This window comes from Calypte anna, chromosome 1 (genome assembly GCF_003957555.1).
Source record: "Calypte anna isolate BGI_N300 chromosome 1, bCalAnn1_v1.p, whole genome shotgun sequence".
NCBI lineage: Eukaryota > Metazoa > Chordata > Aves > Apodiformes > Trochilidae > Calypte > Calypte anna.
In genome coordinates this window covers 191,867,908-191,895,191 of record NC_044244.1, presented here as the reverse complement: position 1 = coordinate 191,895,191, position 27,284 = coordinate 191,867,908, and the positions used below count along the sequence as shown (strand labels likewise).

The 27,284-nt window shown below is 36.0% G+C and overlaps 1 protein-coding gene across 7 annotated transcripts in view; it reads left to right on the top strand.

Annotated features, from left to right (window-relative positions):
- Positions 1 to 27,284, top strand: part of PICALM (phosphatidylinositol binding clathrin assembly protein) — a 67,534-nt gene that overhangs the window by 25,323 nt on the left and 14,927 nt on the right. For 6 of the 7 annotated variants that reach the window (XM_030451104.1, XM_030451121.1, XM_030451087.1 and 3 more), the window contains 14 exons: positions 2,267 to 2,409; positions 4,514 to 4,589; positions 5,674 to 5,776; positions 7,833 to 7,926; positions 8,450 to 8,561; positions 9,858 to 9,964; positions 11,217 to 11,258; positions 11,976 to 12,061; positions 13,300 to 13,423; positions 13,769 to 13,905; positions 16,181 to 16,278; positions 25,735 to 25,842; positions 26,750 to 26,881; positions 26,971 to 27,001. In XM_030451104.1, coding sequence (XP_030306964.1) covers positions 2,267 to 2,409; positions 4,514 to 4,589; positions 5,674 to 5,776; positions 7,833 to 7,926; positions 8,450 to 8,561; positions 9,858 to 9,964; positions 11,217 to 11,258; positions 11,976 to 12,061; positions 13,300 to 13,423; positions 13,769 to 13,905; positions 16,181 to 16,278; positions 25,735 to 25,842; positions 26,750 to 26,881; positions 26,971 to 27,001 — 1,393 coding nt within the window. Of the gene's footprint in view, positions 1 to 2,266; positions 2,410 to 4,513; positions 4,590 to 5,673; positions 5,777 to 7,832; positions 7,927 to 8,449; positions 8,562 to 9,857; positions 9,965 to 11,216; positions 11,259 to 11,975; positions 12,062 to 13,299; positions 13,424 to 13,768; positions 13,906 to 16,180; positions 16,279 to 21,107; positions 21,258 to 25,734; positions 25,843 to 26,749; positions 26,882 to 26,970; positions 27,002 to 27,284 lie in introns of all 7 variants that reach the window. The other variant, XM_030451130.1, reaches the window with a different exon arrangement.

Genomic DNA, 27,284 nt, shown 5'->3' with positions numbered 1-27,284 from the left:
GCCTGTTTTCTTTTACACACTGTAACAGATACCAAAACATGATTTGAAAGTCTAATGGCAGTTTAAAAAATATTTCTTCTGGCACAAATTATCATCTAGAATGAATATAATGTTTTTAGTAATTTTAGATAGTGGATTTTCAAGTGGCACCTCGTTCTTGGTTACTTTTAAGTAGTTGGCAAATACTGCATTTAAGAATAGAAGCTTTTATTTTTTAATACACATTTGCAGCTCTTATGCTAAAATGTATGCCTTGCTATCCTATGTTATAGGATATATATATCTCTCTCCTCTAAAATATACCTTTGTATTGATATGTGTATACCTTTATGAATACCCTTGTATTTAATGTGTGTTCCTGCCAGGTAGCCTTGCACAGAACTGCTTGTGTTGTTAACGAGATGGGAAGACCTGAAGATCAAGAAGCTTCAGGGCTTGGTTTTAATGATTGAGTTCAGAGCACGTCTCTTGCTGAGTAATATCCTAGCATTGTCTTAACATCCCCAAATCATCATCCAATAATAGATAACCGTGACTTTAAAATGAGGTCATGAATGCCTGTAGTCATCACAGTTTTACTTGTAGATAAAGCAGTGGCTAATCTTTCCATCTCATTACATTCCATATGAGGAAATCATTTCCTGCTTGCTTCCTTTAATAGTTGTAAATAGCAGCTTTTTCAGTTCTGACCACGTTAGCTGAGTTTGTGTTAGGCATGCTTACCTACTTCTGGGACTGAAGGAAGTTCCTGTCTTTGAGTCCTTTGTGATAAATGATTATTCATAGCAAGATACCAAACCATCTTCCAAGGTTGGATGTTTCCCTTTCTGTTGAACTGATGCTTCCATTTAGTCTTTGTAGCCCTTTTGAAGTGGTAAAAGTAGTAGAATATCATCATTACTATGTTACATTAAGCTTCATATTAAATGCTAGCAAGCTGTGTTACATCACATCTGGATGTTAAAATTGTTGCTTCTGTTTTGCTTGTCACTGTAGCATCATGGTCTTCTGTCATTGCTTCCTTCATTGGTATTTGGAAATAAGTTATTGGATTATTACACGTTATTATAGTGCTTGTATTATAAGTATGGCTCCTTGTGGTTATGCAGTTGTGACAGTAGCAAATCTAGAAGATGGACAGGGTGACTTTTTAAACAACTATTTGAAGAGTCACTAGATCTTGTCTACAGGAAGTCCATGTTGAATGAAAATTGGATAGTTTTTAGCCTGACAGCCTTGGGGTTTGCTGTGATCCATCCATCTTTTCCACTGACAACTCGCTTTGTTGTAACTAAGTTCATCTGTCAGCTTCTGGTGGCGTATCTAGAGCCTTACTTTTTTCACTTAACATTTCCTCTGCCCTTTTGAAGGTGTTGATTGTATTGTATCAAGACTAAGCAGTATATGAATCTTTTACTATTCACATTGAATAAATGTCTAGAAGGGCTTACTGGTCCAAAAATCATGGAATTGTGGAATGCCAGGTTGGGAGGGGTGTCAAGGATTGTCTGGCACAACCTTTCTAGATGGGAACATGGTTTAGCTGAGTCTTAGAAGTGTCCTGTTGGGAATCCACTACTTCCCTGGGGAGGTTATTCCAAAGTCCAACTGTTCTCATAGTGAAAGATTTTCTTCTGATGTCCAGTCAGGATCTCCTCAGGAGTAACTTGCATCCATTACCCTTCATCTTTTCCATGTGACTTGTTTTAAAAGGGAGTCACCATCATCTCAGTAGCCACCCTTCAAGTACTAGAACATGAGAATGAGATCTCCTGTAAGCTTTCTTTTCTCTCCAGGCTGAATGAACCCACCAGTCTCAGCCTTTCTTTGCATATTAGGCTTCCCAGTCCTTTGGTCATCTCAGAAATCTGAGGTTTACAATTAATTCTAGTCATAATCTCCCAGTAAACATTGATTAAATGGTAGCATGTAAGAATTATTTTGCAATTAAATGCTTTAGATGTTTGAAAATTGGGAGTAATTAGTCAGCGAACAGTGTAAGTCATTGTGGCACTTCTATTTTAGGACCTTTAAGGCAACTGCAAAAGCAATTGAGGACAAGAAATCTTGACAGTGAGCTAAGTGGAACTGATATTGTGAGGTGCTCATGGACCAGTGTCATGGTGCTTTTCAAGTAATTGTTTATTTTACTGGAAAGCCCCTCAGTTTTCATAGGAAATATTACTATAAAATATGTACTGATTTTTGCTTATGTTATGGACCTGCTTTCATAGAACTCAGTTATAACCAAAATTTCTTATTACAGATTTAATCCAGTGCACAAATGAGATGAATGTGAACATTCCACAATTGGCAGACAGTTTGTTTGAAAGAACTACCAACAGTAGCTGGGTAGTGGTCTTCAAATCTCTCATCACAACCCATCATCTAATGGTGTATGGAAATGAGGTAATACAAAAAATATGTCTGAGAACACTTTTAGCACTTCATTCCTATAAATGTCAGCTAAATGCTTCCACTGATTTTTGTAAGAATGTTGTTTTTTACCCTTTTGTGTCTAACTCTGCATTAATATAGATCTCATCATACATTTATCTACTTGGTTTGTTTCTACTTTAAAGTTTATAATTCTAGAATCAAATGTATGTCCTGAATGCTGGAGGTACCTTCGTCTGATATGTTAATCTTATAATAACAACCCCAACTATATAAACCCAAGAGGAATTATCTTGAATGGTATTCTGAAAGTTGGAAATGGAAATGTTTTTTGGTTCATACTCTAGCTAGTCCAGATGGTCTTTTCTCCCATATAACTTACTTCTGAATGCATTTCCACCATCACTAACCTTGTATGGGCAAATGTGTGCCCATAATCTGTTTAGCTAAATAACACCAATTACTTAGAAAAATGAACAAACAAAACCCCAATTTAAACAAAAGGAATAACCTTATTTTTTCCTACTACTTACCAAGCCAAGCGTAACAGCAGCTTGGATGTTCTGCACTTAAAAAAATCCAACCTATACTTTTAAGGCTTTTTTGGAAGCTTTCTGTAAAAATCCTTTTTACTGTGAGCAGTCATCATGATGTAAGCTACATGGATTCTAGAATTTAGCTTCAGAAAATTGCAAGGGTTTTGTAGAGAAGACCAAAACTTTGCATTTCAGTGTTGTATTCAGGGTTCTCACAGGTTGTGTAACTGCTTCCTCTCACTAACTGGCTGTTGTGAGGGGTTTTTAGTTTTGGGAGGGGTTTGTTGGTTGTTTCTTTTGTTTGCTTGTTTTAAATATACATATATGTATATACTTGTTTTTCTTGAAGGTTAACTTTAGACCCCTTCTGGTCTTGGTGAAAATCAATGCTTTGAGGCTAAATAAGCCACAAGAGGGCAAACTTCTCATGTTGGCTTTAAGCATTATCACTCGGATAATTGACACTTTAAAGAATAGTCTATACAGTTTTGCTGTTCTTGCTCTTTGAGTTTTATAGATTTTAAACTGATACCAATACACTTATATTAATTAAAGGTATTTCATGGGGCCACTGTGTGAAATACTATTTAAGAATAAAACTGACAAACCAATTTTATTTGCAAAATGTGTTACAGAAGTAATGGGTAATGAATGAGCAAACAAAACAAAAAAAACCAACCCAAACAAAACAAATCAAATCACAATTGAAAAGTGTTTGGTCCTCTAGCTTTTGTTTAATTCATTTAGAGGTAAGAACTGAATGCCTTTACCCTTTTCCAGTCTTCTTTTCAATGTATGTAAGCTATGTATTTTGTGCTAATGAAAATAATTGAGTAGTGTATGTTATGCTAATCAAACTTTTTTTTTTCCTTTGTCACTCAGTGTGTGTGATTGGTTTGGTTTTGTGGGAGCTCTCTATACTGTGGTTCATAAGACAAAATTGGTTTTCCTACCAAATTAAGATGGGTTGCCAGTGATCTCAAGTGTGTCTTTACAAGATGAAAATACCATCATTCATTTTTGTGAAAAGTAATTTGGAATTATGTGTAACTACTGAGATGTACTGTGATACTTTTAGTGTTTTATATGATTTCTGTGTTTATTTAATGCTTGATGTATAAACAAACTAAACCCTATACCATCCCATTTTTGTATTTAAGCCAAGTGCTACTACAGTTGTATGCTGAGTAAAGATGGCCTTTGCTAGTTGTTAAAATGAAATCAACTGCTATAAAATTGAAGTCAGTGAAACAATTGTGAGTATGTAAAATGAGAACATATTGGGGAGATGACTTTTTCTGAAGTTTTCAGCTCTATATTCTGGCTTAAAATAAAGTCTTCTAGTCAGAGGCCTTCATGCAATAGCTATGTGATTTATATTCAGATTTTTACATGATAAATAATAACCATCTTAATTTGGAAGTCTAGTTGAGTTTTCTAATAGTTTCCAGATCCGAGATCAGTCTTAAGCATAAAAGCTGAATTTCATTAGCTGGATAAAAAGAGTTTCTAGTACTGTTACTTCAGTTCCACATCTTTGGTAATATAGTAAAGGCATTCCAATTTTTCCTTTCATCTAGCGTTTTATCCAGTATCTGGCGTCCAGAAACACATTGTTTAATTTGAGCAATTTCCTAGACAAAAGTGGATTGCAAGGTAAGGAGTGTTTTTCATTAAAAGTTAGTGCTTCTAATTTTCTTAGCTGAAGAGGTCTGACTTAGTGTTCCCTAATATTTCTAAAAAGATTCCTCAATTTTAAGAGGCATTTTGATTAGTAAGTTAAAATTTAAAAAATGCACCAGATGCACATCAGATAGATGTCATTGACTATATCAGTGAGCAAGAACTATGTCAAAAAAATGTATTAATGCTTCAGTAAAATTTTTGAAGACCATTCTGTTAATCTTTGAGGCTCATTCTATAAGTAAATTTCTTTCTGCTTTACATTTTTCAGCTAAGATACCCTTCCAAACTGTTACATTGCAGTTCAGCACAGTTCTGATCCTGCATATAGCCATGTAACTGGTTTTTGTTTTATTGCTCATTTCTCCTGAGGTAGTGTCTTTTATTTTCAGCATTACTACTTATTTAGCTACTTCTAATTTTTGCCATAAGTATACTAAAACAAGCACACACTGCAGCTGCCTGGGCACAGAAACCTCCTTGATGTTAAACAAGGATCTACTAAGTTATCTCATCTTACTGAGTCTTAACTCTCATAGTCTCAGTATAGATTATGAACAAATTTTTTTCTGTGTATTCTTAGACTGACAATTACCAAAATACTGCAGATCACCACTATCTTAACATAGGGATGTCTTAATGTTTCCTTTAGTGCCTTTGTTGTATTTTTTCTATTTAGTTGGAAATGAGAGAATGTGTTGTGGAGTTGATGTGAACATCTTTGTGAATGTAGCATGTAATTTTTTTTTGTAGTAATTTCTATTGTAGAACAAGAGAACTTGCAGAACTTGGTTTGCTTTTGGAAATAATTTCCTTGGGAAGGGAAGAGTAAAGTTCTACATAGTTAACATAGTTCAGATCTTCTAGATATTTGTAACATTGTCTGTTTGATTTATTTGCTGAATGTAATGATGTACCCAGTTATTCAAAACAGATTAGCTGTACAAGATCAGGCAAAAATACATTGAACTGTTGTGTTAATACCTTGGATTTTATTTAGAGAAAGGTTCTTGTTCTTTAATAGGTAAATAATAAGCTTCTGAAACTTCTCTTTTAGGCTATGACATGTCAACATTTATCAGACGGTATAGTAGATATCTGAATGAAAAGGCAGTTTCCTATAGACAAGTGGCTTTTGACTTCACAAAAGTAAAAAGAGGGTAAGGACTGTATTTTTGCTTTGCTTATCTTGAGGTTTAATCTTATGGCCTGTAATTCAAGTGGAAAATACCCGTGTTGGCTCTGGCTTGGTATGGACAGTAATGTCTGCTTTTCTCAGCTGAATGTCTCCCATAACACACAAAGGCTCAGCTACCCCACTATGCATCCTGCAAAAATATCTTCAGTTGTAATTTTGTTTTTTAAACATCAACAGTATAGTATAAAGAAATGAAAAATGGTATGCATTGTAGGGGGTGTGTGTGTGTGTGTGTGTATACATATATAAACTTCTATATAAATTAGAAGTTTGGACAGATCTTCCATGACACATCACAGAGTTACTTTGCCTTACGTGCTGTACAGGGATCTATGCAATTTGCTTAAAATTCTAACTCTATAATGTTAAATTACAGGTGTTTTGTGAAACACCTTGCGGTACTTCCTGCAGTTTCTGTATTTTTGCCCTGTGTTTGTGAAATTTACTAAGTTTGTAAATGTAGTGGAACTCATTTTAATAGAACGTTGTGGATGTTAGTTCTGAACTTGCCCACAGGAATTAAAATTTTCCTTAAAATGGGGTCTTTTAAGAGAAATTGATTATTTTAGACTAGCTACCTGTTTACATTTAAAATAACACAGTTCAGAATGCAAGTAGTTGGGTAAATTGGATGTTACAGTGAATTTTGGAATGTAGAGATCTCCTTTATCGAGAGTGCTGGAGGGAATGTTCTGGTCATGGTTGAAAGTGTCCTTTGTTGTCCATTATCTCCATATGCAGTGCTTTTTAAAGTTTAAAAACATAATTTTAGTTTTGTATTTCAGCATGCTTTATCACCCATCCACAGGACAATGTAGCTTGATGATTAAATGTTAATTCTTAATTAACTCAAAAAATCTCAGAACTGTTAAATGGGTTAAGTGGACTAACAGGTTGCCTAATGGTATCTTCCATTTATGTTAAAAACCCATTTGAAATTGGCATGAGAACATTGTTCAGACCCCTTATTCTTCCTTGCTATTACTGTGCAGTCCATTTTATTTTGAACTGTGATGGTAAAGGAAAAGGGGAACACTTGGGCTCCTAACACTGTTTCTGCCTATAGAAATGATTGAAGTCCCAACATGAAACACTTAGCCTTTTACACATGTAAGATGTGGTGTGGTCACTGCAGATACCCCAGAGCATTTAACAGTTGTTTTATAACCAAGTGCTTTAGGCCTAATGAGGTGACTTATTTAGCATGCAATATGTGCCTAGAGGTCCTGGGAGCCATCAGGAGTAACTGCTCCAGTGGCTGCAGTCTGCCTCCTGTTTTCTTAGGGGATCTGATCCCATGCATTGCCATGTTAGGGTTATTGCAGTTGCTGTTGGCTTTCTAGGAGGGAGTAGAAAGCTGGAAGCAGCATTCTCTTCATTGCCTTTCAGCCTGGACAACAGCCACAGCTTTTTCTGAGCTGATGCACTATGAGGTTTGCACATGTAGGAAATGTTTGTTTGCTGTGTGCATGCTGAGGAAACTGCAAGGCTGTCTGATTTATCTTACAGAAAACATTAGTTTCTTGTCACTGAGGAATCGCTTTCACCATGGTTGGTTTTCATGGATGCTTTTGCTCTTTGTCTGTTCAGTCTGGACAGCTAATACACAACAAAATAGTGGTTGTCATCCTTGAAAAGAAATGTCCTATAGTCTCTAATCTTTCTGGAAAAACTTGTAAACCATGTTGCTGCATTTGTTTATTCTTTCTATTATTTTTAATTGAAGAGAAAATAATCCAAATAATAACGCAAAATAATAATCAGGTGCATTATTTCTGAGCATTAGTAGTATAGTTTCCTCTGAAAAAAATTTCATCTTGGATTAATATTTTTGTCAAATAAAAGCTGTTGCTTTTGCACATTGCAGTTACTACCATTGTATTGGCTAGAATGCATTCCTAAAAATCAAAATGTCAGCTTTGAATGGCCATGTGATAATTATTTTCTACATTATTTTTCTAACAATTGCCTTCAAAATTCAAGTGAAAATTTTTTTGTTTGCTTGTTTTGCACAACAGGGCTGATGGAGTGATGAGAACAATGAGCACAGAAAAACTCCTAAAAACTGTACCAATCATACAAAATCAAATGGATGCACTTCTTGACTTCAATGTAAGTTTAGCAGCCTGTACATACCCAACATGCTGTTGACTTTAGAACAGGTTGCACAGCAAATGTTTGGATACCCTCTCCCTGGAAGTGTTCAAGGCCAGGTTGGATGGGGCTATGAGCAACCTGGTATAGTGGGAGGTGTCCCTGCCCATGGCAGGGGTTTGCAATTAGATGATCTTTCAGGTCCCTTCCAATCTAAACCATTCTCTGATGTGATACAATACAAATTAGGGTTGTTTATTGCATATATTGTGTAATAATTGTTTGTTCTTTTACAAGATAATTATTTCTGCCCTCTATCTTTTAGATATGTTAGTGAACATTAGTTTAACAGAAATGTCTGCCAAAGTGATTTATTTCTGTGCTGAGTGATCCTGTGTTAATTTGCTATGCTGCTACTTTCCTTAATAGCCAGTGAGACCATTGGAAAGCATGCCTTGGGATAGGATACTGGAGTTCAGCCAGAAGTTTTCCAATAAGGGATCAATTCAGTTAAATTAACTTTTATTTCTGGTCTTCCTAGGTCAATAGCAATGAACTTACAAATGGTGTAATTAATGCTGCCTTCATGCTCCTCTTCAAAGATGCCATTAGGCTGTTTGCGGCATATAACGAAGGGATTATTAATCTCTTGGGTAAATATAACCCCTTTCTGCAATGTTAAACTTTGGGAAGGGAGCTCAGTACACAACTGCAAAGGGTAATTCTTTTTTGAGAGGTTGAAATAGTCTTTCTTAAGCATAAAAATATTACTGTTATTTCCAAGTCAGATTTTTTCCCAAGGTTTTCCTGTACAATTACATTTTCCATTGCATTGTGTACGGGATGGGTAAATGTCTGAAAGCAAAGCCAATACAAGATGTTCTTCACATAATGTTTTTTCTTGAACTGCTTTGTTTTGGTTGGGTTTTTTGTCTCACTGAACTGCATGGCAAACTTGAGTCATGATATTGATGCTTTTTTCTTTAAGAAACAAGACCAGTCTGACCAGTCTTTTTACAGTCAGTTACAGATTTGTAGTCACAGCATCTGTGATTGCTTGGCTGTCAAAAAGTTAATGTTGGTTGGTTTTATTGATTGGTTGGCTTATGTTTCTAGAGCATATATTACATTTGAAGCAAAATTGCAAATTCAGGCTTCAGGCCCTTTCACTTGAAAACACTGGAGATGCAGGGGAGCCTAAAGTGGGAGAATAATTAATCTGAAAGTAATCTGTTGATTTGCTTGGTTTGGTTGTACTCTGGCTAACTGATTACTGTTATTACCCAGAACTTTCTATATGGAAAGGAAAAGCCAGAATTACCCAGTGAAGGACAGTCATGCTTCCAGCCTGAAGCCCCCATATACTATTTTCCCTCAGTAAAAAGAACCAGCATGCAGCTGCTTTCACTCTGTTTTTATTGAAGCTTAATATAGAAACAGACTTTGAGATCACTATTTCGAGGAGGGTGGGACCCTCTGGCTTTCAGCACTGGTGTTTTGTAATCTCTTGCACCTCACTGTAGACCACACCATAACAAGAGACATCAGTTCAGTAGATAGTATCAAAATCTTGCCTGATGTGTGGCCACTGGAACAGAGTAGATGTTTGGCAGATTGTAAAGCTGCCTTTTAATTTTTTTTCCCCCTCGAGAAGATAAATTTACATTTCTTTGGGTTACCTGTTCTTAAACCTGATTGTCCTCTTCAGGATGCTTACGCTTTAGTGAGATACAGTATCTGCAGGGTAACATGTAATTGCATGCATGTGAACATTGGCTCATGTTCCAGGGAGCTTTTGCCATTTGGTACAAGTCAGGCTTTCTGACTTCTCTAGTTAACATAACAGAAATACATCTTCAGGCATTTTCTCTTTCTTTTATATGCTTTTATATTGCATATCCTTTGCAGAATGCCTGATTTCTTAATGTAAGTGTTCTTACTGTTTATAGAAAAATACTTCGACATGAAAAAGAACCAGTGCAAAGAAGGCCTTGATATATATAAGAAGTTCCTCACTAGAATGACACGGATCTCGGAGTTCCTTAAAGTTGCAGAGGTAAACTCTACTCAGCCAAACTTTGCCCTTTATTTCAAATGGCTTATAAATTGCTTATTTTCTTACAAAGCAAATACCACTTCCTTACGTCCTAATTGCAGTTCCATCAAGGGTCATCTTGTCAGTCTCTACCTTGGTGATCAGTTCATTTGAGGACTGTGTTGAAAAACCTGACTAGAAAATGCTGACTGGTTTATCTTTTATTTAAGGAGGGTGTATAAATATGCATTAAAATTCCCTTGGTTACATGATATTTGTGAACTTTCTTTGAATAAAAGCCTTGCTGTAAACAAATGAAGTAACTTCACAGTGATCTGCTGCTTTCTGTGGTTCTAGCTGTATTCTAGTTTGTAACCCACAATTCTGCCATAAGCTTTAGAAGAAGTAACAGCTTCACAAATAAGAAACTGAAACAAGTAGATGAATGTGTGTTTTTTATCCCTTTAAAGGATGTCTTAGCTATAGGTGTGTTTGCAGACAAAACATCATTTATCTTGAAAAATGTTTTGTTTGTTTTGTGTTTTGTTGTTCGGTTTTGGTTTGGTTTTTTTCTTCTTTTTTAATGTATCTATTTAGTCTGTTGCATTCTTTGTTTTGGAGCATGGCTGAATTGTTGTCCTAGTAATACAGAATTCCTCAGTCAAGATGTGTTCTCTGCTTGTTTTGCTTTCCTTCATTATTCATGTCTGTGTTAACCAAAAATTAAGATGTAAAGCTTGTCTGTCCTACAGAATATCTCTTGTCAGAAAGACTGCCTTCAGCTATCTTCAGTTGATAACTCCATCAACTGAAGCAGAGAGTATTAATCTTTCTATTGTAACAATCCATATTCTGGTGCAGAACATCTTCAGCTTGGTCTGCATTTTAGAAAACAGCTTCTTTACAAAACTTTGACAAAACCTTTGTTTTAGCAAGTATATTCTCTGTATCAGTGGTTTTGGGAATTTGCTACATGAATTGTGGGATAGGCAAAATTCTTTAGCCTTAGTTCTGAAGCATTTGATTGTTTTCCTGATTTATTTCTAAGGTTGTATCTGCTAAGATATCTCTAACATGCCTACCTCAAAGGTGTATGCATTAAACAGAAGAATTATTGTTACCAACCATTACAGAGTTCAGAGTGTGGAGATTTAAGATGCATGTGGACAGATTTGTGCTTTTTACACGATTCCATCTTAATGTTGTTTGTTTTTTGAGCATCTCTGCCTTTAACAAAAGCAAACAAGTTCTAAGCTCATTTGTTTTGTTACAGCAAGTTGGAATTGACAGAGGAGACATACCAGATCTCTCACAGGTAGATAAACCTATTATACATTTGCCAGTACATGTCTGTTTTGGGGTTGCATAATCAGGAAAACTTGGCAGTGTGGCATTCACTTGTGCTTTCTTGCATATGTTGTCACCAAGTTAATTCCAAGTTTGTGATTAAATCCAACCTCTGTCAGAGCCTGGCCTTCATATGCAGTGATCCTATTGTAAAATATTATGGATCATTTGTGTCATGCTGTAATTGAGTTTTAAGACAACCTGATTTCTATCATGCTGGAAGATGCAATTTATATCCCTAAGTTGACATAGTATAACTTTTACATGGTATTATGAAGCTGTGGTTTTTAGCAAGCCTGCTTTTGGCTGTATGCCCATTCAAATCATTGTGAAGGCTTGCAGAGCATGTACAGAGGAATAACTTTAGGTACAATTTCCTTCTTAGTGTCTCTTGAAATACTGACTCTTTCCAGTTATCTGCCTACTGTTTCCTAGCTGTTAATTTTAACATCTCTTGACATATTTCAGTACCTACTGGTGAGTCATAATGACAGAGTAATGTAGTGAAGAGATAGCATCACTTGATACTTTAAGTAGTTAAGGATGTGCAGGACACCAAGATGTGGTATAAGTATTCTGAGCTGTGGTACCAGTTGCCCTGCAGCTGGATTCCCTGAAAGTCTTAACTGCTGATTTGCTTCACCTTAGATTCTTCAACTCTGTTCCCTGATGTCTCTGTTTTCAGGCACCGAGTAGCCTTCTTGATGCTTTGGAACAACATTTAGCTTCTCTAGAAGGGAAGAAAATCAAAGATTCCACAGCTGCAATCAGGTGCTTACAGCCTTGTCCTTTTAAACCGTTGTTAAATCATATGTTAAATCCATTACTTAAGGTTTCATTATAAACAAAAATTTATATAGGCTGTGTTGAAGACAAGACTGTATTTGATTACCAGTGATAGAATATCAAGTAATATTTTTTTGCTGAGTATTTAAGGTAAGTTCTTCCAGGTCACCAGAACTGGAATCTAAAGAGCTGCCAGTGCTTGCTGTAGAATCCTCCAAGTAGTAGTTACTTTGTAACATCTAATCTTCACCTTTGTAAGAGGAACTACTTTTTGTTCATTTGCTACTTGCAGAAGTTCCTTATTTAATATATGAAACATTTACTTGTTATTGTTCTTAAACTCTTATGTTTCAGCTGTAATCCCTTTTTGTCAAAAGTAAGATATTTCCAGAAGTTCTTAAATTAAGAATTGATTTTTAAAGCAATTAGCAACTAAAGCCATACTGCCTATGGTGGAGCAGTCACTGATTTTAAGTGCTTGCTGAAACACAAAGTGCTATCTAGAGGAGTACTCTAGGCAACTAACTTCATTGTTTAAATTTTAAAAAGTTTTGTATTGCAAAATTCTCTATTGCATGTTCAAAAAATAAGGCCAGTAATTTTTATGTTCTTCTTTTTCTGGCAGGGACAGTATCAGGGCTTAGCACCATTTTGTTAGCTACTTTTCAGGATATTTGCTTTCTTTTGTAAGTTTGCTTTTTAAAAAAATTGTTTGTTTTTTAAAAATTAAGTATTTGTTTTAAATTCTTTTGCACTCTCATGACACTTTCACATGATAAAATTTCAAACTTTTCCTCTGGGGTATACTGGCTGCATTGGTATTATCTTAACTAAACCTGTTAAATTAGCAACGATTCTAATTGGAGCCCATATTATTGGATATTCCCATCTATCTACAAATTGTCATCTTAGGCAAACAGCAGAAGAGCCAAAGGCTTCAAACAAACGCTGTGATGCAGTTTGGATGAGAAACATTTAAGGGGAAAAATCCAAAATCCAGCGTGTAAGAGCAGATAGCATAATTTCTAGGTGTTTTCATTTTGCAGTTCATACCCTGTATCTTGGCTGAATTTACCACTTTGCATTTTACAGTGTAACATAAAGCAAATGTTTATGAAAGAGTTTAGAAGGAGACTGGGTGGATACCAGCAAAGTGTTCTTCAGATGTTCCTATCACGTGCCAGCTATTAACAGCCAGCTTTTCTCTTGTCCAATTACTTTAGGGCTACCACCCTTTACAATGCAGTTTCTTCTCTTGCAAGCACTGGCCTGTCCCTCACAAAAGTTGATGAAAGGGAAAAACAGGCTGCACTAGAGGAGGAACAGGCTCGCTTAAAAGCTTTAAAGGTAAGCATACAGAATTTTTAATTTAAAACACTTCTCCAATGTTCTTGTTGATAGCTTCTTAGGATTTTTAAAGCAAAGGGAAAAAAGCAGAGTTATTAAAGCTGAACATCAGCTGCTGGCGAAGTGCTGGAAGTAGAATCTTGGAATATATCATGCAACTTGTAGAGCGTTTACTAAAATAGTTTCTGAAGGATTTATGCCATGACTGACTGTTGCAGTTATAAGTAGCAGGCACTAGTGTGTGGAATAAATAAAAAATTCTTTAAACTTTGCTTTACTTACCTCCAAAGTCATATACACAAATGTTATTTCTGGATTTCTTATGCCAGCTCACTTTCCCAACAGGAGCAACGTCTAAAAGAACTTGCAAAGAAACCTCATACCTCTCTAACAACTGCAGCTTCTCCTGTGTCGACTGCAGCAGGAAGCATAATGACTACACCAGCCATTGATATTTTTTCCACCCCGAGCTCTTCAAACAGGTATGCTTAATGGTGTTGCTTCATTGTGCATTTCCTCTAATTTTCTGCTGCAGAGTATACATTGCAAAAGGTTGGTGGTGTGTAGAGTTATATGAGTTATGTGATAAGAAATTATATTTTGAGTGAAGTTATTAGAAAGATAATCTATTGCCATAAATAGTGTTAAAAGTGTTTTTTCCTCATCTGTTAGCAGAATAGTTTCAGATAATAACCAGGTGCTGGTAGCCCTTGTAGCTGTTCTTAGTATGCCAGCTATAATATTGGAAATGTAAAAAACATGTGCTTTGTAGCCAGAGAACCATACTTGTTAATTTAGGAAAAATAAAGTCCACTTGGGAGGTCATAAAGGAAATACTGAATCAGTGTTTCATTTCTAACTCTTTAAAAGTAGTGTACCAAATGTTCTTGGTAGATTTTCAGAGAGCAGAAAAGCTGGATTTGAAAGAAGAGGGGCAGGTTTTGCGTTCTTGGGTTGTATCTGGTACATCTCTGTCTGCAAGGACTTGCAAAGATTTTGCAGGGAGTACTCACTGCACACTAATCCTGATCTTTGACTAACAGGAACTGTTGGTATGAGTAAGTGCCTGGTCCTCATGCTCTCAAATAGGTTTCAAATCAAGCAGTAGCAAAAGGTAGTGTTTGTATCAATATAGAAGGAAATAGCTCTCTGAAGGTATATTTTTACTCAGGGTGTGATCATAAATCTAAAGGATTGCTTAGTTGTTCTGTTAAGGGTCATGTAAGAATCTACTTGTCTCCTTTAGCTTTTTGCTGTTCTTTAAAAGTAGCCAGCACTTTGACAGCCTTCTTTCCTCATTAGAAAGCTGTGGGAAGAAATTACCTGACATTGACTATGTGGAAAATAGCTGAATTACATCTAAGAAGTTAGAGATTCTGTCAGTGTTAGTAATTGAAAGACTACGCTGAAAATAGATTTTCTTTTAAATTGCTTTTTAGTGGCCAAAATATTTGAAAGAGGTGTATGCTTTGAAATAGTATCTTTGAATATCTGATCTTGCTTCTGAAGAGGTCTGAAACACAGAAATATCTGATACCACTTCATGAAACAGCCTGAAATACTACATAATGAAGATGAGAGCATTTTCTTATAGAAAAACAAATGGTAATTTATCTACATGTTTAAATTCAGTCACTGGCAGTATGACATTTGTGAGCAAAGAAGAAATTTTACAGCAGGAGCTGCCATCAAGGGGACATGTTGGGTCATAAGTGCAGTAGCTTTCTATTACACCTAATGTGTGTGATTAATCTCTATCCTTAACTTGAGCAAGCTTTCCCTTGGAAAATATCTTGGTTCTGCTGTTAACATTATAGGGCCATGCCAGACCATGCTGCTTATTAACAGGAGCAGTGGTGTCAAAATGTGATTTCAATCACAGTTAAAACAGTAGTAAAAACTAAACAATGCAAATGATTGAGTCAACAAGAGAATATGCAGAGATCTAGAATGTGGCTACTAGCCTTTAGACTCTGCCAGTCTCATTTCAAAAGCTGCTTGGGTGCCACAGTGCCTTAGCTTCTGTCCATAGTAATGCATTTTATGTGCTAAAAAAGTTCTGGGTTAACACCCAGTAGTCCATTTTTTTCAGGACTGATTTAAAGTGTGAAATGAACTGTGCAAGGGGATGAATTTTATTGTTCCTGTGTGACTCCTGAAATGATTGCAGTGGTTGTATTTAAGACTTTACTTTTGTTTCCGTCTGATGTTCTTGCATCACATTTTGGGTTTGTTTAGTCTAAAATGTGCCTTCAAATGAATTTTCACACAACTGATGTGTGACAAAGTGTTTCAAGGCTTATTTTTTGCTTTTCCCAAAGTTCTTGATTAGCTAGTTTGTCATATGTGGTTGGTAGTGGAAAGATGAGTTGTGGAATTTAGATCTAACATTCTGGTGGTGCAGCCCATTGGAGATTGTTCTGTCATCTTGCTTGTGCCATACTCTAGGGCTTCCACAAGATTACTTTAAAAGTTGCTGAAGAATGCTGGACACAATATGCTCTCACTTGGTGTTGAACTATCTGTCTTAGATATCTTTGACAACTCATTTGACATAATGTAGAGCTTAGCTTGCTAAATTAACACTTTTCTACAGAACTGAAAATGAAGTTCAGTTGACCTTCTGATTTTGGCTTAATTCTACCCATTTTGTAACCAGTTTGTAACAAAGCTTTCCTTACTGTTGACAGTCACCAGCATTTGCCTTGTGTTGAAAACTGATGTAGTTCAAACAGTTGTATTAATTTGTCTTTGTAGCACTTCAAAGCTGCCAAATGATCTGCTTGATTTGCAGCCAACTTTTCATCCGTCTGTACATCCTATATCTGCTCCACAAGTAGGAAGTACCTGGGGAGGTAAGAATTCTGAATTGGATTAAGGTTCTAATTACTTTGGCTGTGTTTCTCTAAATGTTTCCTCTGGTCTTTGGGCTGTTTCTTCCTTAAAAACAGAAATCTTGCAAAGATAAGCTACAAGAAGGGGATGAAAGGAGTGGGAAAGGTCGAAGTTGGGTGTGGATTAAAGTAATGTATCAGTAAATGGTCATTACAAAGGATTTTAAGAGTTCTTGGTAGCAAATTTACTTTAATTGTTGTTCAGCTCTATCAGCCTCATAACTGGTGTCTTCAAGAGTCATGTATGAAGCTGTAGAAACATAGTTGTGGGAATTCAATTCAGTGCCAGTGTCTGCCAGATGGCCCACGTTGCCTAAATAGGAACTTGAATACAGAATTTTTTTAATGCGTTTTTAAAATTTTGTCTAGTGTTAAATCAAATTTGCAGGTGATAATAGAGCAGGATGGGCCTGAAAGGAGGCAGTTGTGACAACTGTGCACAGAAAGCAAGGAAATTCAGAGTTAGCTGTTGAAAACAAAGTAAGGCCACTCTATACAAATTTTCTGCTGCATTTCATTTAACTACAAAGGCAAATTAGCAAAAAAACATGGCTGGATATCTAAATGAAGAGGCAAAACTTAGAAGGAATTCTTCCCTCCAGAATTAACTTTAGAAAACCCAAATTATTATTCTGTCCAGTTACCAGGTTGGACTGAATGAGATGTTGCATTAGCTTACAGATACAGGCAAGTCCTTAAACCAGGGAGGCAACAAGGAGAATTCCAGAAAATTTACTTCAGGATTGGTTTGAATGTTAGACCATTTAGTCATATACTTGTAGTCATTTTTTCTCTTTGCTGCTTTGCAATGTTCCAGAATACTTCTGATAGGGGTAACACATTTCCTGCGTGGAAGTGGATATACTGGTGGAGGATTAAATATCTCTTACAAAGATGTTTCTTTTTACTTTTCTACATAAATTACACTTAATAGAATAGTAAACTCCTGACCTATGTGGTTATTTCCTGATTTATTTATTTATTAAATCAGATGCTTGCAAAAATGTTTTCTTTTGTGATTTGAAAAGTTGGGAGTTGCTGCTTCAGGAAGTTTTGTAGGCACCAAAATAACCCTGATCTTAAATTTTACTGTTTCTTTTTTATGAGCTATAGATTTTTCTAAACACCTTTCTAGTTATCTAGCAGATCTCCCTAATAACCAGTGTGTATATTCTACTTTCCTATTAACTTTTTGCTATGTACTTTGCATTTTGTGTATTTTCTCACATTTGTTTGTAATTAAGTAATGCCCAGTTTTGAGTTCTGGAGACAATGCTAATAGTGGCAGCTTCAAAAAATGAAGAAAAATACTTTAGTTTTGCTGAGTAGAGCATCTTTTGAGAGGTTAAGTGAGGAACATATGGAATTATGGGTACAAATGTCAATGATTAATAGATTTAGAGTTTAGAAATGGAGAAAAATGTTTTGGCTCATATTGTTTGCTTTCTGGAAAACATCTTCTGTTTCAGCTCATCTTATTTGTTTCCTGGGTGAGAGATAAAAGGAGAAATTATCTTCCTCTTGAAAGTCAAATCACAATTTCTTTATTAATCTGAAAATTGAGCCTGACAGTCTGTGTGTGTTCAGTGTTGTGCTACTCCTGGTGAGAGTCTTCTGTAATAGTCATTGATATATCTGCTTACTGTTAACACATGTCTAAATACTACTGAGATTTAATTAACTGTGAAGGTTTCAGATAGCTAAAGTCTTAGGCTAAAATTCTGGATTCACCTTTTTTTTTTTTTTTGTGTTCATCAAAAGAAAAAAAAACTCTTCAGCTTTACAGACATGATCACTCACTTCACATAGGTGAGGTAGGTAAGAAGTGCTTTCCACATTTTACAGATGGGGAAATCTGAGCAATTAACTGACTTGTCTGAAGTCATACGGCAAGTCAGTGGCAGAGCCAAGAATGGAACCTGAGCTATTTCCAGTCCTGTGCTCTAACCCCACTGCACAGCATCCCTCCCTTAGGTAATTTTCTGACGTTGTATTTGGTGTATATGGTGACTTAGAGAAGAATATCAAACCAGCTACAAGTTACAGTGGACTAAAACCAGCTACTGTTAAATATCTTATTCAGAAGCTCCTAAGTCTGTAGCATAAAGGCATTGTATGTGAGGTGCTGCCTTTTGTCTTGTGTTTCCAAAAATGTTAAAGCTAACAAGGTTTAAAAGTCCCAAAGAATGGGTTTTCAGTTTACCTTTTTCAAACTGTAAGAGATGCCACTATAAAACCTTTTTTCTCTCAGGTAAAATACTTCTAGCTGGATGACTTAAAGGTAGAAGTTTGCAAAACAAATTAGTCGTTTAAATGCACCTGGATCATTAATGCCTAATGATAGCCTGAAGGTGCAGAGTGATTCAGTTGACACAAACAGATGCCATGTGTGTTCAAGGATAAAATTGGCTTTAGAAACATTGAGGTGGTGTTGTCAGAGACAGCAGTTTTTCAAATCCAAATATGCAAGGTTATAAATTGCCCAAACCCAATTAATTTTCAGTTACCTTTGCGATTAGCATGGGCAAGTTTGGGGACTTGGACAAGATTGAACACATTGACAAGAATTAGGCAGACAAGTGAAGAGTCAGAGGACAGATTACATTTCTGAGAAAATCTTTACAATCTGAGGTTCCATTGCATTGCATAGTCTTAGTACTCAAAACCCATGAAACTCCATTATATGACCTTGGGATTTGGGAACAAAAAGTAGTATGCAGTAATTTTCCTGTTGATTGTATGTGTAAAGTGATTCCAATGGAGAGTAGTTTCAGAAAAATGTTTTAAAACTTTTTATCCTTTGTAGTTTCTTTCATACGGTTTTATCTGAGCTGTTTATTGGGATTGTCTGGAGAGCAATCTAGCTGTGTCTGGTATATTTGCCAGCTATCAATTTGTACCTAAACTTTAGATGCAAAACAAATGTATCAGTGTGGAAATAATCCGTGTGACCTATCTGTTTGGATTTTTTCCAATTACAAGGAGAACCAATAGAATCAGAAGAATGTGAAGCAGCAACAGAAAAAGCAAGCAGGAGCTGATTAAAGGATAATCTGACCTGTTTTATTGTCAGATCTGTTTGTTCTACAGCTTCTAGAACAGCATTCAAAGCAGACAACAGTTCTAAGCAGTACATGAAAGCAAGGACTCAGTTTCAGGTGACTGACTGATTACCATGTCCACAAGTGCATTAGGTGGTAATATTACTATCTAAAATGTATATAAGACAACATATACTGTATTGTATTGCTGTTATAGATCACAAATATTGTATTAGCTTTTTTTCCCTATCCTTTATTTAGGGTTTGACATGGTCTTTTTGCTGACTGAATCATTTAGCAAAAGGCTTTTTAAGATACTTCACTCATTTTTGTTATGTAGCCAGTTTGGTAGAGACATTGGGTCTTAATAACTAAGATACCTTGAGCTTACAGGAAATCAAAGCATGTACTTAAGCCTGCAAAGAAGAATGCAGATATGGTTTTAAAATTTCACTTTCTTTTGGACCTGCAGATGACAGAAATCTAAATATTGTCAAGCTGCAGGGGATTTGTATCTAAGAATCAGGAGGTCAGATTCAGGGAGAGGAAAAAAAAAACTTATGGGTTTGAAGCTGCTCTGTGAATCATGGTAGTATTTACAAGATTTATGGATAAATCTTGGATAACCAAGATTTTTTTTAAAAAGGCCAGAAACTGAAGTGCTCAAGAAATCTCTGCTGTATATAGTTTCTGTAATGGTTTTTCTTAGAAGAGTAAGTTGCAGTTCTAGGCACTGAGATAAAATAGACCTAGATGTAACTCTTGCTGATCACACTAGTGAGTTCCTGGGTTTTCTATTGATAATTCCTGTGCTTTGTTTGAAGCCAGACAGCTAAACCACAGCTCCTTCTATCAGCAAGTATTGTAGCTGCCTTTTGTATACTCTTTCTTTGTCTGTTGGATCCTGGAGCACAGGAGTATTGTAGCTTGGCAGTTGTATCCATTACCAGGAAACCTTGAAACTCTCCTAAAAGCCTTGGGAAGTGATTCACATAGATCCACGTTTCCTTCATTGCTCTGTACAGTCTGACTGCTTTTTGATGAGGAACATTTTCCTCTCACTGGACACCGTCCCTCAAAGCAGAGAAAGGTTTTGCTTGCTTGCAGTTAATGCCATATCCACAGCAAGCCTGTCAGCTCCTGATACTCTTGGGCAGTAAGGAGAGTGCTTTTGTCTTGCTTGCCTCCTTGGTGTATTCATAGCTCTTGAAAATTTCATGGTTCCTAGTGAAAACAATATATATCCATAAACACAATTTGAAGAAGGAGGAACAGTACAGCTCCATTGCTCCATTGGTTTGTGTTTGCTCAGGTTTTTAAAGCTGTCCTCAGGATGGTCATTGAATCATTGCTTAGCACCTGGGGTTCTAAGAGAATGTGTTTGCTCCAGAGAATTGGATGTGTCAGGACATGATTAAGTGAAGCAAAAACAAATGAAATTCAAAGAAGAATAACACACTAATTTTCAGTAAAAACACTATATTGAAGAAGTAGACTTTTTAATACGAATATGGTATTAATCTTTTTTTAAAAAATAAACTTAGCTAGTACCTAGTATTTTTGTTGAGCAGAGAATGGATGATTCTGGACAACTGGAAATAAGCTGGTTCATCCCAAGTTTAGAGATATCAGGAGAAAAGCTATACTTCCTGGATTCTTGTTAATTCTTACTCTCCTGTACCTAGGAAGCAGCATGTAACTAAATCCATCTCCCTTTTCTTCTTTCTCTTGCTCTCTGGAATTGAACAGATCCTTTTTCTGCTACTGTTGATAGTGTTGATGATGCCATTCCAAACCTAAATCCTTTCCTTACAAAAACTAATGATGCTGCTCATCTGTCTGTGTCTTCTGATGTATCTACTTTCACCAGTAGGACACCCACACATGAAATGTTTGTTGGTAAAGTACCATTTTAAACTAATTTCCTAAAAATTCTAACAATATTTTAGTTCCTTGAGTATATTTATGGGACCTTTCAGAAGCTAAATCTGGTCATTTGGGGTGATTTTGTGTTGTGTTAGAACCTTATTTAGTAATTATGCCATGAAAATGGTGTTAAAATCCTTGCTTGGCTACATAGGTAGGATTCTCCCTGATATAAAAGAACTGAGTTATAGTTAAAGCAGTTGTTTAAGTGTGATTTTACACAAAGTCTGCTTAGGATTTCAAGGTAAAATATTTCATATGCCTGAGAATGTAAAGAAAATGTTCTTTGTTTGTTCCTCAGGTTGATATATTCTATTTAAACATAGAATCTTGTTGTGGTTTTATTTTTTTTGTAGCGGTCCTTTTCTTCCAGTCAGGTTGGCATTAACAAAAGCGATAAAGTCATACACATACTTGTGTGTGGTCTACTCAAACTGCTTTCCTACTGAGCAGTAAACCAATGACTCACCCCTTAAAACTGTTGAAATCTTACTTTGGATGCAATTCAGCATGGCTGTCATGTTAGAAAACCTTCAAATGTTTCTGTTGGTGCAGCTGGATAGTAATTTGATTGCTTTTCAATATGAAGAATTACAGTAGTTTTCATAGGCTACAAATCAATTAAATATCAGTTCTGTTCTTGAACAAAGCTGGGTTTAAAGGCAATCATGCTGCACCAACAGGGCTTACTTTCTGCAGACTGAACCCCACTACAGCTGGTGATAGAAGAATCCAGACTTACAACAGAGAAGATCTCTTTAGAGATACTCAAACCACCTAAACTTTGTCACCATAGCTAACTTGTTTCCTAGCTTGTCTTTGGTTAATGGGGAGAGAAATCAAGCAAGATCAAGCAGAACAACTCTTGCTCTAAACTTCTTTCTACATTCCCTAGGGAGGGTTAGTTGGCTGAGACAGTAGTATATAAATACATTAAACTGGTACTGCTGCAAAATAATCTGGCCTGTGTTTCTAATCTATGTTCCCACACTTCCCATAAAATTTGTATGGTTCATGTGAGTGTTGAAATGCATTTTTAGTAGGGTTATGTTCAGTCAGAGTTGTCCTCTGTATAATTTGCTCTGCAGTCATACAAAAAGTTACAGTGCAGAGCTGAACAAGGAACTTGGTAGGTTTTCGTGGCACTCACTGGTTTGTCTAATGTTAATCACATGACAGCCTGTAAGTTGCTGGAGAGGGATGGCATTGATTTGTTGCACTCCCTTCCAATGTCTCATTCTCTAAAGATGCATCTAGAACCAAAGCGTGACCTCCTGACCAGTTGATATGTGAAATATAAATGCAGTTATAGCTGTAGCACAAACAAGGTTCTACAATAGTGTGAATGTAGATTTAAAATAACTCTTTCTGGTTCTTTAGATCATTACAATCCATTTACTGCACTAAATCCCTTTGTGGCAACCAAATATGAAACCACTATTGGGCTGTATCCTTATACTTCAGGTATAAGTAAAATGCCTTGAATCTTTACACTTGCTTCTTCCAAGGGTGTAAAACAGGGCATTTGGGAAAAAAAAAATTATCCTAATATAGCTGTAGCTTTGAAACTGCTTTCCCCTTGTGTGTTCTAGATTATGTAAATGTGTTTTGTACTGTATGTCTGATGTGTATTGATTTCATTCCATTGGTTCTGTGTTATTAGAGTATATGTCGATTTATAGATTGACCTGAAATTAAATTTTTTGAATAGCAGATAAACAGTATATCTTGGTTCTCTTTCTGTAACTCTCCCTCTTCTCCTTTCTTGGCTTTCTCTCTTGTGTGACATGCCTTATCAGATTCTTTTTGTGGTCCTCAAGCTTACCCTAATGCTTCTCATTTCCGCAATGAGCCTTCTTCTGTAGCTGGTCTATTTGGAGGTAGGTAATGGGATACAGCTGTACCACACACAGAAATTCTAATGTGTCACGTGCCTAGAACTAGTAGGTATGGTTTTGGCTACAAAAGTGCGTATAGTTATAGTAGCTTCAACTTTTATTCATGTGCTTGTGCTGGGTGTATTGTCACAAATGGTGTATACTTTTTTCCATTTGTGCAAAACTGAGGTTTGTTTATTCTAAACATGAAATGAGTATCTCTCCATTTCAGGATCTCTTGTAGGTTACATGTTGCTACATACCACGTGAACTACTTGCATGTGAAAATTATCTTCTCATTTTATTCTACCTCATTGCTTTTAGCATAATGGGATCGGGATGTTCTTGCTGCTTAAAGCATTTTTGTTGATATAGTACTCTTAAACTGTGCACTAAACCAGTACAAAGCTTTGCAACAGAGGGTGAGGGAGAGGTATCTGCTGCGTTAAATTACTGGCTCATCATGTGTGCAGCCATGTAATGGCTGTGTAGAAACCCAGTATTGATGGCAGTTCTGAAATTACACCCTGACAATTGGTTGATGGGCTGTGGACTGTGGCAGATGATGATTGAACCAAGTTGAACAGGGATTGTTGCTATGTGAGGTTTAGAAATAACTTCAACAAATGGCTTGTGGAAGAGAGAGTTCTGAAAAGCACCATAAAGTCACACTGGCTTACTGTCTGAATAGAAATTAGAGTTATGTAGAAAGCTAACTGGGCTATGACTCTGTGATGATTACTTTGTTAAGTCTTGTGGATTTATCCCCTCAAAGAAACTCCATTAGTAATACTGACCTTTGCACCTTTTAAAACATCCCTGTTAGACAAGATGCCCTGAGCTAGTGGTTGATACCAGGAGTAGGATTTGATCTTTTTCAGAAGCTCATTCAAAGGATTCCTGTGTATTGTTTTGTCTATTGGCTTGTCTCATCTCATTAGCTTCATACAGCTTGAAACTTCTTAAAATGTGAGAGCAGGAATCTCAGCTTGTTTCAGTTAAAGCCATTTTCTAAAGAAAAATATGAGCTATTGCAAATCAGATTTTCTGTTGGCACAGGCACAGTTTTAAGAGTTTCAGGACATCCCATCATAGGAATGCCTGTCACAGATCAGAGTATCTGAAATGGTTTGTTACAACTTGATGGTATACTTGTCATGAAGATACTCATTTTGGTTTGTTGTTTATTTACTTCCTATTTTTTCCCATATTACTGCTTCCCATGTTTTGCTGTATTGTTTATTTGTTTTAAAGAACAGTGCATTGAATAATTCTTACAGTAGGATGCTTGATTGATGTTTTACATCTTCCTTTAAGACAAATAGGAAGAAGCAGGTAATCTGCAGTTCTGTGAAGCTTATGCTCAGGGAGAGCATCTGAGAGATATAAATTTTTTTAGGGGAAATGTTACTTAGTTCAGGAAAACAGTAAAATTGAAGTGAGCTGCTGTTGCAGCAAGCTTAATGAAATCCAAGAAATAATCTTGGTCAGTTATTTCTGCTCACTGTGGTGTTTTACTGATAATTTTTTTGTGATCCTTTTATTTCTCCATATCATGAACATTTCTGTTAGAAACCAGGTGAACTGGTTTTCAAGATGGCATTGCAATTTTTTTGTATGCTTTTCATAGTAAGTAATAATTACTTCTCTACTAGTCTGGATATCAAGATGATGTACGTGCACACTTGTATGGTTGGTCATATGTAACATTAAAAAACCTAAAATTTTAGAAACATGTCAGTATTCACTTCCGTATTAGTGAGCTATCAACTTAATACTGCTGAACATCATATTGCGATGCTTTGTACTTCAATATATTTTTACAGTATTGGGAAAAAAAAAGTGTATTTCCAGAATATTATTTTACATATATGTAGGAGACACATAGAGTAAGTTCAGACAGGAACAGGAGCGGAAACTTTGTTTTTAACTCCCTCTGTATTCTGTAATTACAAGAAACTTATTGCAAAACATGATCACCTGCGAAGTCTATGTCCAAAATAGCTAAGCAAGCACTGTAAAATTAATTATAAGTATTAAGAGTCTCTAAACAAAGGCATTGCTAGTAAACACCTTGGAGTGGTTTGGATCTTAATCCACTTGTATCTAAAAGAATTGCTCAACTAAAATAAAAGATGGTGGGAGAGTCATGTCTAGGCCGGCAGTTTTTAAACTGGTTCTGTAGCAGCCAGCTTCTTTTCCTGGAGAAACATTGTGATTATTTCACTAATAATATTATTGTAAGTATTTGATAAAAAAATAAGGAAGATATGAATAGTTAGAACAGAGCTTTAGCAACTGGGAGAAGGAAGAGTGTCTTTGGCCTGTCTGTCCAGTTTTTGAGACAAAACCCTTCTTTGGAGGAGTTACTCCGAACTTCAAATAATCTGCTTGCAGCTCTTTCTCTTGCATGCTTCTCTGTATCAGGGTGTAATCTGGACCTTTGAGGTATTTCTAGTCTTTCTGCAGTACTTAAATAAACTACAGGCTTCTGGGACTTGGCTTGCATAAGGAAGGTGGATTCATGAGAAATGCTGTATAAAAACATTCAACTTTGTTCTTTTTCCCCACAGGGTTCACACCATCTCCTGTTGCTCAACCACAGCCATCAGCTGGCCTTAATGTTGACTTTGAGTCTGTGTTTGGAAACAAATCTTCTAATGTTGTCCTAGATTCTGGTGGTAAGATACTTACTAAAATAGATGACGTATGTCCTTTAATTTCTGTTATTCTTGAGGTATAAATCTTTTAATCTATATTTACTTATACTGCTAGGGCAGTGATCCAGCTAAAGAAAAGAAAGCTGACTTTAAAAGGTCAATAGCATCATTACTCATCCAGTTTGTCTTAATCTAGAATAATTTTCCTTACACACCATTTTTACTCTCTCAGTCTGGTGAAATGTTTACATTAATTTCCTTCACTTCGTTGTTTTATGCATAAAAAATGAACACAGCGAACAGTCTTCATTTTACATGCTGTCAGCTGAAATTGCCTTTTTATAAAATGTGATTGAAAGGAAAAGTTGCATCTTAATTTTATATATCTGTGGCACACATGTTTGGCACTTTTTTGCCTACATGTTGCTCTTTCAATGCTAATTTATCACTTTCAGAAATAAAGTTATCAAAGCATGCACAGTTAATTCAGATTGTATTAATACTTAGTACTCCATTCTTTGAACATCTGGAAAGAAAACACTTTCTGGTCTTTTGAATTGGACTATTGACATCAGATTTTTGGGGGACAAACCAATTATCTGCTAAAAGCAAATGCATACACATTTTTATAACGTTGAAATACTTTAGAGGTTTTTGTTTTAAGTTTTGATGCAGTCATTGTTGATCCGTTCCATGTAAAACTGATGTCATATAGGTTAAACCAGTTAAGTGCAATCTCCTTGCTGTAGTAAGCATTTCCTTTATTAAGAGGCCTAATAAGTTTTAGCTCTCTTGTATGGTGTAGCATGACTAGGTTAAATTTTGTATTTTAGCCATTGTGTTAAACTCAGTGTCTATTAAATGGAATGTCACAATATTCAGGGGAGTCCTTGATCCAAATCACTTCTTTTATGTTTATCATTCCAAGGTTTTGATGAATTAGGTGGTCTCCTAAAACCAACAGTGGCCTCTCAAAACCAGAGTCTTCCAGTTGCCAAAGTCCCACCTAACAAATTAGTGTCAGATGATCTGGATTCATCTTTAGCCAATCTTGTAGGGAGTAAGTATTGAACCACTAACATCTAAATACTTATTTAACTCATCTAAATGAACAGAATTACAATAGTATCTTTTTCTACTTTGTGACAGATTTGGGCATTGGAAATGGAACTACCAAAAAGTGAGTATGCTTAGTCAAAAATTGAACATTTTTGTTTTCTTGACAGTAAATTCTTGTGAAAGTACAGGTTCAAACCTGTGTGTAACAAAGGAATGTTTACTTTCAGAACTAATTTGGGATTGTACTTTGTACAAGATATAATGAGTTGCTGAGAGGTGTTGGAAGGTGCTGGTGTGATAGTGGTGATAGTGACAGTGATTAACAGCAAGCAAGGTGTCCTCCTGTCACTGATTCCTTTCAAGCTCTTTAATTAGTTCATTAAAATGTTTTTTGCAGTTGTAGG